This window comes from Nannospalax galili, unplaced genomic scaffold (assembly GCF_000622305.1).
Source record: "Nannospalax galili isolate Female #2095 unplaced genomic scaffold, S.galili_v1.0 scaffold117, whole genome shotgun sequence".
NCBI lineage: Eukaryota > Metazoa > Chordata > Mammalia > Rodentia > Spalacidae > Nannospalax > Nannospalax galili.
In genome coordinates, this window is record NW_008341422.1 from 3,381,481 (window position 1) to 3,393,535 (window position 12,055).

The 12,055-nt window shown below is 41.5% G+C and overlaps 1 protein-coding gene and 1 pseudogene across 2 annotated transcripts; one reads left to right on the forward strand and one right to left on the reverse strand.

The window, feature by feature from the left end:
• The first annotated feature begins 5,986 nt into the window (after positions 1–5,986).
• Positions 5,987–6,363, forward strand: LOC103737171 (annotated as a pseudogene). Its single transcript, XR_001872528.1, has one exon. The product of XR_001872528.1 is annotated as a translationally-controlled tumor protein pseudogene (transcript).
• Positions 6,364–7,847: 1,484 nt separating this feature from the next.
• Positions 7,848–9,037, reverse strand: LOC108491026 (oogenesin-3-like). Its single transcript, XM_029565264.1, is given in 4 exon segments — positions 7,848–8,006; positions 8,209–8,330; positions 8,333–8,534; positions 8,870–9,037. Coding segments are annotated over 4 exon segments (651 nt in total).
• Between the last annotated feature and the right edge of the window lie 3,018 nt (positions 9,038–12,055).

Here is a 12,055-nt window from a genome sequence, read left to right on the forward strand (position 1 = left end):
CCTCTGGGATGACATTGAAGCCCTTAGGCTCAATAAGCTTCCTTCTTTTCTGGAACCATTGCACAGCACATCTCAAGTTCTGATGCTCCTGGTAGGCGTCCCAGTAGACCAGCCTTCCATATATTTACCTATTCGTTTCTTTATGAAATTACTCCTGAATGTTTATCACATGAAGAGACCTATGATGTTTTGCTTCACTGGACTTCAGATATACGATGGCCCCTATCATTGATTAATTTTGATCTTTGATAGTTTCAGATGTAACTTACTAACAACATCCCCAGAGATGTGTTCTCCTGAAAGCTCTCTGACCCTCAAGTCTTATTTTTATATTCATCAAACACCACACCCCAATATATCATATTGAGTTTTGTTCTTACAGAGCCTTTACCATACAACATCGAGAACATTTTACCTTACTTATGTGCCTTTCCAGCTAGATGTAAAACTACTTGGAGATAGCATTAAACATTTTAATCCATTGTAACAGACTGGATTGTCATTTGACATCAATGAATTGTTCAATGAAGTCAGCCTTAGTCTGGATGGTTATTTTCCTACTTACCAACCATCTTGGGAAAGTAATTTACCAGAGAAATCTCTTGGAGTCTTACTGGGAACAATAACATCATATATAATCATATTTTGATGATATTAAGTAGTATAATAGTGTCTTAGTTTTGTTTTCTGTTGCTGTGACAAAATACTTTAACAAAAGCAATTTAAAGAAGAAAGGATTTGTTTGGTTCACAATTCCCAGTCACAGTCCACCACTGCAGGGAAGTCAAGGCAGCAGAAGCTGAGCAGAGACATGAATTTAGTGCATCCGTGCTAGGACTCAAGACCCTTTCTCCACAGAATGCTCTTCTCATGGTATGGTGCTGCCCACTGTGGGCAAGTCTTCCCACCTCATAATCAAGGTCACCTTCAATGGACAAGCCCACAGGCCAACCTAATCTCAAAATCCCTCATTGATACTCTCTTCCTAGGAGACTCTAGAGTTCTTCAAGTTGTTAATTAAAACTAGGCATCACAAATGGATACAACTCACTGTGTATACCAGGCTGGTATTGAACTCACAGAGATCTGCCTGCCTCTGCCTCCCAAGTGCTAGAATTAAAGGTATGAATCACCATGTTCTAGGACAGCTGGAGCTACAGGAAGAGGCTGTCTCAAAAGGACAAGAAAGCAAAACAAAACAAAAAAATCAAAATAACAACAACAACAACAGCAACAAAAATGAATACAAAACTCCAGGCATGCAGTTTGGCCTCTAGTTAATGACTTATAAATATTAATTTTATCAATTTAGCCATCAGGGCTGTGGTAGGTGTCAACTCTAACCCCCCAGAATAAGACACAGTGAGCTATTAAGAAAGAGGCTGGGCATCTTCACATTCCACACAGTAGAAAAGTCTAGATACATTTGGAAAATCACATGAAGTACAACTAGAAAGTCAGAGCAAACATGAAACTTTTTAAATATATGTCTGCGTGTGTGTTCATGTTTGTGTATGTGAGTGCTTCACTTGATTGCACACGCATGGAGGGACCAGAGGACAAATTCAGCTGTCATTCCTCAGAGTCTGTGGGGTTATTTTAGACAGTCTCTCATTTACCTGGAAGTCATCAAGTAGACTAGCTTGGCTGGCTAGCAAGCCCCAGGGGTCTACTTGTCTCTGCCTCTATTGTGCTGGGATCACAAGCCTACATCACTATGCTGTTCTATGTAGCTTTTGGGGGCTCTAATCAAGGTCCTCGTGCTTAAAAGGCAAACAATTACCTGATTGCCCAACATGATGCATTTTTACATAAACATTTTAAAAGGCTCCAGCAAGTCATCTCAATATGAAATTAGCTGCCTTGTGTAAAACCTTAAGTGAACCTCCCTGACTTCAGAATGTATGGAAGATATATAGAGTTTGAGACTGGGACAAGTATTTGAGTGGCTTCCTTCAATCAATGATGTGATGTTTTTGTTTGTAGAATAAGGTGATTTTATTTAAAAATAAATTTAAAAAATAAAAAGAAATTAGTTTTCTTCTAGAATCACTTATTCCTTTACTAGGTAAACATTCCCCATGGTCAAAGTCTACTAAATAAACATCCTCTGTGTATAAAGTCCCAAGTAAGAGGTAAAACCAGACCCGAGCCAGGAATGATCCAGGCACAAAGGCCAGTTTGCTGGAGAGCACTGGAATGTCAAGCACAGAACTCAGATCAGATCCTGGCTTCATCATCTACTGGCCATGGATCTGGGGTGGCTGTCTCACCCTAGCTCTGAAATTCAGTTTCCTCAGTTGTAAGACAGAGGTACTGTTAATACCTGCCTCCTTTAATTTGCATAATAAATGAGATAATATAAGATCACATTATAAGCTATGAAGTTCTGTAGACATATAATATCTATTGTTGATGGCCTGTCCTCAAGAAATCTAGAGTTCATTTGTGAAGGTGAGGCCTATCACGACCAGTAGAGAACAATGGAGCGTGGATGAGGAAGCAGGGAGGGCCCCAGCTGCAGGTACCCTTTCTTATGCTCTGCTCACTTGAGAAAGCCTTCTGCCCTTTGCATCTTGTTGGATGTCTCCCTTCCCTCTCTCTCCCTTTCCTCTGTCCTGCTTCACTTTCATAGGTTAGCCTTTGCAGTGGTTATCCTGAAGAGGAAGCAAGGAAGCCTCAAAGCCATGTAATCATTTCATCCAACCTTACTTTCCAACCTTTCTAGCCATAAATATTTGGGGGCTTCCACTGAAAGATGAAGAATGCTACCTGCAACTCAGGGCAGAATAGAGTTGGGGCTTCCCATAGACTTCAGTTCTTGGTTCCATAAACCTGGCACCCACCCTTTCCTGCTTACTAGAAGGCCCATGGCCTTCTTTCTGTTCCACAGTGCTTCATCTGACCTAGCCTCCTAAGAAAAGAACAAAGCAGAAACTCTTAGATAGAGAATTCTCTAGGAATACATGCTCCATTGAGCTTTCTTTGAGTGTGATGGGATCTGTAGAGATGATAAATACAATTGTTTTAAAACCCAGAGCGCTTCATTAATGAATGAGATTCCTTCCTGTCTCCTCTCTCACTGTGTCTTAATCTAACTTACGATGCTGTATTCTTTTGCTTAACATTTCATTAAGATGATAGTTTATTATAAGAGATTGTCTTTTCAATTAATCTGCACTTATAATAGGTTTTCTGAATTACTTAAGGTCATTTTGAATTCTATAGTGCAAAAAAGCTCTAGGACCAGTGAGATGGATCCCCAGTACACACATGGTAGAAGAAAAGATTCAGTTCCTGCACTTGTCCTCTGACTTCCACACAGGTGCCATTCACACTCATGCACGTGTACACACACACACACACACACACACACACACACACGAACACACACACAATAAACACACACACCACACAGGAGCACACACACACACACAAACACACACACACCACACAGGAGCACACACACATATACAGGAGCAACACACACACACACAAACACACACACACCACACACACACATACAGAAGAAGATTGTCTTTTCAATTAATCTGCACTTATAATAGGTTTTCTGAATTACTTAAGGTCATTTTGAATTCTATAGTGCAAAAAAGCTCTAGGACCAGTGAGATGGATCCCCAGTACACACATAGTAGAAGAAAAGATTCAGTTCCTGCACTTGTCCTCTGACTTCCACACAGGTGCCATTCACACTCATGCACGTGTACACACACACACACACACACACACACACACACACGAACACACACACAATAAATATTATAAAATTTAAATGTAGCTCTGATATTACAATGAAAGTAAGTGGGGGGGGTACAGGATCTTCATCTCAAAGGTTTCATGGTGTTAAAATTTCAGAAATCAAGCTAACTTTTCATTGAAAATTGATAAGATGGTATAAATACATTAACTTCATGTTAGTCTTTAGTCCATTTTACTTATGCAAAGGGAACCAAATGCCTTGGTAAATAGTTCTCTTTCTATCAGTTTTCTTTGTGACAGGATGCGGCATGGACTTCATCTACAGTGGGAAATCTGAACAAGGCAAGCCCTGTGAATCAAGCTTTTTGTGTTTATTAATATACAGGTTTTGGTCATGACTTGGCCTTTCTTAAAAGTGTGCTTTGTGCTGTCTTGTAGGCCCCCATCATGTATCTTGAATGGTACCCCAGAGAAAAAGGAAAACTCTAAGGAGCTCTGGGCTTCCTAGCAATCGCCAGAGAAGCACTGTTGTCATTTTACTTCATTCTAATGCATCAATGTGCATCAACTCATTTGAAATAAGAATTATATTATTGTAGAGAACATAGATTAATCCTGACATTCATAGCAGGGAACAATTGAAAACAAACATTGTATTAGTTATTTTCTGTTGCTGCAGTAAAATATCATGACCAAAAACAACTTATGGAAGAAAAAACTTATTTTGACTTACAGTTCCAGAAGGTTAGGGTTCATCATGGTGGCGATGGCATGACAACAGGTAGCCACAGCAGGAAGCTGGCAGATCACATTTCACTGGTATACCAGAAAACAGAGAAACTGAATAGGAAGTAGGTCAAGGCTATGAACTCCCAAAGTCCACCCTGAGTGACTTAGTTCCTCTAGCAAGGCTCCTCACCCAAAAAGCTCCATAACCTTTCCAAATAGCACCACCAACTGGATACTACGTGTTATATGAGTCTGCAGAAGACATTTCTCATTGAAACCACAAGTATATTCAGAAAAAAAAAACAAAAAAATACAGGGTAAATACAGGGTAAATATTAAAAAATACAGGGTAAATATTACAATGATTTCTTTTTCAAGGTTTAGCTAGGACTTCAATAAAAACAGAACTCTTTACAGGTCAAAAACTAAAAGGAAATGAATCAAGAATGACAGATACACACTGAGGCTCTGGCTGCTCTGCCTTTGCTGGTTCCTGTGACTCAGTGGGATCCAATGGCTGCATATGGGAGCTTGAGTGAACTTTGAGGCTGTTCATGGTATAGGGCAGAAGAAGTTTTTGTCAATGTGACCCAACCTGGATAGAATCACCTGGGAACAGTGTCAAGGAGGGGTTTTCTACATTGGGCTGGCCTGTGGGCATGTCTGTGGGAGGTTGTCTTAATTAATTGGTGTGGGAAGACCCAGTCCACTGAGCGTGGCATCCTCTTCTCTAGGCAGAGTGTCCTGAACTATGAGTGGGAACAGAGAGAGCCCAAACGGGCAAACAAGTGAGTGCACATGCACGCATTTCCCTCCGCTCTTGACTGAGGCTGTAATGTGACTAGCTGAAGTTGCTGCTTGGCTTCCCTGCAATGATGGGCTATATCCTCAAATTATAAGCTGAGATAAACCTTTTGTCCCATAAGTCACTTTTGTCAAATTATTTTATCACAGCAACAGAAATGAAACTAGGACTTAAGTAGATGTATAGATTAGAAAACATTTGCCTACGGCAAAAGAAGAAACTTATTAATCTGGGTATAAACCATTGTGAAGGGGGGAATCTCTAGAGAATTTGTGGCCACAGATATATACTTACATGGACTTATTTCTGCTCTACCTAGGCAATTTAGAAGTCACACATCAGAATTACTCATTGACAAGTTCATGGTAGAAACAAAAACAAATTCTGTAAAGAATTACCCTCAAAACCAAGTTCGTAGAATTCACACGTTATAACGGAGATGAGTAAGAGTGGAGCGGTCAAAAGGAAAAAGTGACCAAAATGAATTAGAGATCAAAAACTGTAAACAAAGATTTACACTCCTATGGAATTCAGCAAGAACTTACAGAAAGAGACTACATAATTAAAATATTGTAAGTGGTAGAGTTAAAAGGGAATCTGAAATATGATCAAGGAGCCATGGGTTATGAACAAAATACCTGGCTAACTTTTCCGTCCCCTCCCCCAGAGCACCAGGCTACACTGCATTCATTCCAAGCTCCAAGGCCAGCAATGCTGTCCCCAGCTGCTATCATGATCATGTACCAGCACATCATTAGCCATGACGAGTTGTTCTCTGACAGCTACAAGATCCTGGAGATTGCGAGCGAGCTGTGCCTGGAGATGGAGGGCAAGATGGTCAGCAGAAGAGGGTATAACATCGATGACTTGCTCATTGGTGGAAATGCTTACACTGAAGGGCTGGAAGGCAAAGGGACTAAAGCACAGCAGTCCCCCGTGTTGACATTGTCACGAACCATCACTTACAGGCATCCAGCTTCACAAAAGAAGCCTACAAGAAGTACATCAAAGATCATATGATGTACATGCATGGATTATCTTTAAGACACATTTCAGGAAAAGTGAAAACAGGTTTAAAGAAAAGAAAACATCCCAAAAGAAGTGAGTGAGGAAACAGCTTCCAGAATTAAAATGTGATTTTGTGAAATTTGTCCACATTCAGATAAGGGATTATTTTGGGGTGTGAGAAGTAAGAAAAGAAAAATGAAATTTCTGTTCCCCAAGGCTTGACAGCAATAGTTATCATAGGAGGCTTTGCCTTAAATCTCTTCCAAAAATCAAATCTATACAAAATTAAAGAAAGCTGAAATTTGCAAGTAGCAAAACATCCAACTACAGTCATCAGATTCCAGTCCCTGCCCCTACTTCATTAGTGCTGACACACAACTCTTAATATTTCCTCATGAATTTTCTCCCCCTCAACCTCATCTTTCACATTGGGGCACACAGGAAGAGGGTGCATATCTTTATATAATTTCTGCTCGGAGTGCCACGGTTGGCAAGCAGCTTACAGGAGTGACAAAGTCTCTGAAGAGAACTGTTCAAGAGTAATTCAGGACCTGGCACTCAAAGACACCACTGTTTATGTCTCTGATGTTGCTCACACTGGGCCTTTTATAGCAAAGTCAGCTTCAAGTCACAAACAAAATGCAGTGCATCCCAACGTATCATTATGTCAACCTGTCCATCCAAGTTTCCACAGGCTTCATTGGAATTTACACAAATATGGTTAAGGCTGAAGGTACCATCAATTGTCATGCTGTCCAGGCAGCCATGCTTGTAAAAAAAATGGCTTCTTATTCCAGCCAGTTCCTGGGGAAATCCTGAAAATGCCAAACAGTTGACTTTAAGATACTATCAGAGCCACCAGCCTGTGAATCCTGGGAACCCGTGCATCACAGTTGACTGGAAGGCTCAGGGATGAGAGTAGATACAGCTAACTTCCTTCTCTGGACAGAGCTCTGTCTCCATCCTCTATGTCTACCCCATTGCTACATTATATCTGTCCTTCCTGCACAGGATATCTTATGATCCTGGGCATTCATTGGACCACATTTTCTAGGAAGTACCATGACTTAATAATTTCTGAGAGCAGGTCATGCCTGTTCTGCTGTCCTCTTTGATACAGCAGATTAGGTGATTCAGATCTTTCCTTTTTCTCACACTCCCAAATATGACATACATTCCCCTTAATTTTTTTCAAACCTGAGAAATTTTATAGTTCCCTTTCTGACTTAGAATCCACATTTAGAAACTGAGAATTCTCTTTCTGAATCCACATGGCACCTTTCCCCATGGTTCCACTGTTCTTCATGTTGGCTTGACCTCCGTAATCTGAGCCCACTTCATCACTAGTCCAACACGTTGAACAGTGAAGCCATGTCCCCTTGATTCAGGACTGTCCCTAGGCTCTCACTTCTCAATATCCGAAGTAACATTTCCCTGTTTATGGCTAACAATGACAAAATCTGGTCCCTAGGCCACAGACACAGTGCATATAACACTCAAAGCAGAAATCTGCAGCAAAGGAGACGCTTTGGTGTCTTATGGTTTTCCGTGCATTCATGAGCTCAAGACAAAGTTGTGGCGATCTCTATGGGAGGATATCATCCACGTCATCATAAGACTCCAGAGGGCCAGGGTACAGCTCCAGGGTCATGTGGCTTAGATTAGCTTTGTGTTGGAAAAGGCCCTTCAGGGAAGCAATGGAGATATCATTGTCATAAAAACTGACTGTGGTGAGCTGGGAGCATTAGTGGAGGACATACCCAAGGGCACTGAGCTAAGAGTCCTGTGTTCTACAGTGCTCCAATTCCAGGATCTGCAGAGTGTCTGCAACACTCTAGAGAAAACTCGGAAATCCATAAGACATAAAACAAATAATTCAATATCCCTCACGTTCAGGTGCTGGAGTTGACAGGGACTCCAGTGCTGGCATAGGGAATTCAAGTCACGCGATGAAAGAAGGCTTGAGCAAGTGGTGGAGAGCATTTCCAAGGGGGTTTCAGGCACCTGAACAACCGTTTAATGTCATGACTGAGGAAGTATATACTATTCAAGTAAAGATGCTGGAGATGTTAGATTTAGAGAACTGAGAAATGAACTTAGTGACACACTTCCCTAAGTCTGTCAAAGTATTTTCAACCTTAAAGCTATCCTTGTAGATTCATCCTAGGAAGAGTTTGTAAAGATTCCTCATCTGGCCCAGGGGTGGTGAAAACCATGCCAAGGTAGAGAGAATCCACCCTGAATTCAGTTCCAACTCCTTTATGTATGCTGACTGGAAAATTTTCTAGATCTTTCTGATACTGTCTACAGGCAGTGCATAAATGTGCATCTTTGTACAGCACAGCTGTGGGAAATATTTTTTTTTGGGTACTTTGAAACAAGTATGCATGGTATTCATTGAGATGGAGCCTGTGGGAAAAGCCAGCTAACTTCAGATGGCTCCTCAGGGCATATCTAGGTAGGTCCTTCACTATTTGTTTCCTACAACCTGTGGTAAACAGCCAGCACGTGTTGCAGAAGTTGTGCTACATCTACTCCATCCAACACAGCCTACAAGGTCTCCAGGTGGGGTGTATCATCAGAACCCCCACAGAGAGGCTAGGCTGCCACCATCTCCCTCAGAACCCTCATGTGTCTGCCAATGAAGGCTTCCATAAACAAAGGTGGGAAGAGCTTCTTGGGCAGGTCCTGAAGAGCAGAGATGACCAAGCCCTTATCCCTCAGCAGCCTCTGCCTTGCCAATTCCGGGCATGTGCGTGGGGCCTGGAAGTTCATCCAGGTGAGTCTTCTGTCAGAAAGATCTGGTTCTGGCCACAGAAGACAGCTCTCTTAATCCCTGCAGGGTAGGTAGATTTCAGACTCCAGGACTCTCCCCTTAATTTTTATAATGTGCCGTACAGAATCTGGTAAGATCTGAGATTTAGATGTGTCCTTTAGGGAGTGGTGAAAAGCCCTTAAACATTTCACTCAAGCAACACTATTCTCAGAATTCTGTACCCAGCTTCTCCCATGCTCTCGTGAACTAACATTTCCCTTTCCCTTGCTGTTCCCGTGTATTTCCCTCTTGAGAGATCATAATAACTGCCAACATGAAGTAAACACTTAATTATTGGTAGGCATGGTTTTTAGTGCTTAATGAGGATTAATGTTATGATAATGATGCTGTAAGGTAGGACTAAAAGTCTCATTTTTGCAGAAGAGGAAAATGAAGAAAAAAGATTAAATAACTTGTTCAAGGTTACAGAGGTAAAGACTGAACCTAGGAATCCAGGAAGTCTGCTTGTATCCAATGGTACATTTTTCTATTAGAATGAAATAGGTAGATAGCACTGGGTTCTTCCATCCTGGGAACCTTGAGTGCAAGTGCAGTGTGTAGAGCCAGTGTCTCACCCCAACATGCAGGAAGGAGTCTGGGGAACCCATATATACAAAGATCCTGACTCTTTGCTCATGGTTCTATTTGGCTTCCTTCTAGTTCCTGATGTCCACCAGCTCTATCTCTTCAAATCAGTCTGACATTCCCACATTCCACCCAGAAGCCATTGGTCAAGATACACTGAAAGTTCTCCAACTTAAATGAAATCTTCTTGGACCATTCATATTATTCTAATCTCTTTCCCTGCTTCCTGTTCTGCCCCATTGTTTCTCCAGCTGTGGACTCCTTCATTTTGTCTTATTTCTCGGTCTAGATTCCCCACAATTCAGGCTTGGCCTAGGATGCCTAGAATCATGGCCAACCCCCATCATATGGTTCACTCTCTTCAGCCTTCCTAGAGTAAAGCTTCTGAGTTCACTGTGAATGCCAAGCTCTGGGTTCTCACATCAACCTTGACTGGTTGCCCACACAGACAAGGTGAGTCAAAACTCCAAGTTGAACTGTCATCTCTAAGAAAAGAATTCTATCAAATTCCAGCCAATGGACACTTGATCCTCCACTGACACTAACTACCTCACCCAGTCAGAGATCACCCTGAATCACAATTTTACCCTGTAGCTCACAGATTCATCTACCATACTTCTGGTCCTTGGCCACACTCTCATTTAGAGTTCCCATTTAGAGTGCTTTGACACCCAAATCTAGCCCCCTTTGATGGCAAGATAATAAGAATAGCTTCTTGTTATTCTTAAGGTTTGTTCTATAGTAAACTAAGTTCCTCCAGATTTGAACTCCCTTGCCCCACTTATCTATGCTAGTGAGATCCACTCAGCTTTATTCTTGAACCTACATGAATGAATCAATAGCTAATAATGGCCCAATGAAAAAGCTTTCCACAATTTTACCAAACCACAGTGTGTGTAGGGTGGGGCAGATTCTGGAATCCCAACATTTATATTACATGCTGCATATTTTCCATTCCAAGAGGGTTGGGGTCCTTGAAGCTTTTCCCTCTTTATAGTGCTTTCTTAGTGTTAAAAAAAAATTGAGGAGCAGACAGGCTATTTGGAAGGCAGGCTCATTGTAAAGGGTTCTGTTTCCTGTGGTTGGAAACGATACAGACAGCTAGGAAGTCTAGGAGTGGATTAGCTTTAGAGCCTCCCAAGAACTCACAGTGACCCCTGGGTTCTCTGTTCTTTGTCTCTTCATTAGGCTTCTTTTGTTTCTGCTGTCTGTTAACTTCTTGCTTCTGGAAAAAAGGGACATGTGGTCACAAAGTCCAGTTTGTACCATCCTGAATTAGAGGACCCAGGAGAAATCTAGGTTCATCTCTCTCAACATTTACTTGAAATCCAGAGAAGGAGTCTACTCATCCAGGGTTGATTCCATTCCAAATCCAGTCTCCATGGCCAAGGGTTATGAGTTTTATGATAAGGAAAGATTGCATGTCCTCTCCTACAATCACATGGAAAGAGTGTGTAACCTGCATCCTCTTTAGGACCTAGTGGGCTCAGAGCGGCATGTATCTGGTCAGAAAAAGGACATAAATGAGACAAAACAATGTATGGACATTACATGTTGTCCTGGGTTCAGTGGCTCAGTTTGCGTGTGTGTGTGTGTGTGTGTGTGTGTGTGTGTGTGTATTTCTCGTTCAGAACTGCAAGTCTCTGTTGAGTTGAAACCCAAACCATTCCTTCTGTAATAGCTATCACTGACTCAGTAGCTCATTCTCCAAAGCTCACCCCTTCAGCCACTCCTGTGCACCTTGAATAGGCCGTTGCTCATTCTACCACCTTTACCATACTTTTGCTCCTCAGTCTTGAGCTTCGGTACTTCCTACCTCTCTGTGGCTGTGTGTCTTTTGCAGTCACAGTTATGGCTGGCCCTGGTCACTCCTCCCGTGGTTTTGAAATCTCCTATAACTCTTCTGATTCTGCCCCCTCAACACTGCAGCCTGTGGATGATATCCAGGTAGGATTAATGTCACTCTATTTCTGAAGGGACGTGACATCTCACATTTCTTTGTTCAGGTTTTCTCCATGATATAACCTCTAGAACTTTCTTTGTGATCAGAGGGACTTCCATATTGTCTAAACTATAAACTGTCAAATCCTTTTTTCCATTTTCCAACTCACCGTTGTTTCAAGTTAAATTTCCATACATAGATTTTCTACTTTGGTTGACTTGGCTGATTTTTAAGAAGGTATCTAGTCCTTATTATCTTTTCTTTTTACATTTGTCCTTTGGGCTATTACTGTCAAAGGAATTATATTTTTCTTATAAACTGTCATCAGTTGCCACTATATAGTAGTTTCTCTTAACCTTTTTTGTTTACTTTAGATCATGGAGTATCCAACCTTTTGACATTGTGACATGACAGTGGTCTACAAATGTATCAGGACAGATTCACAACTCTC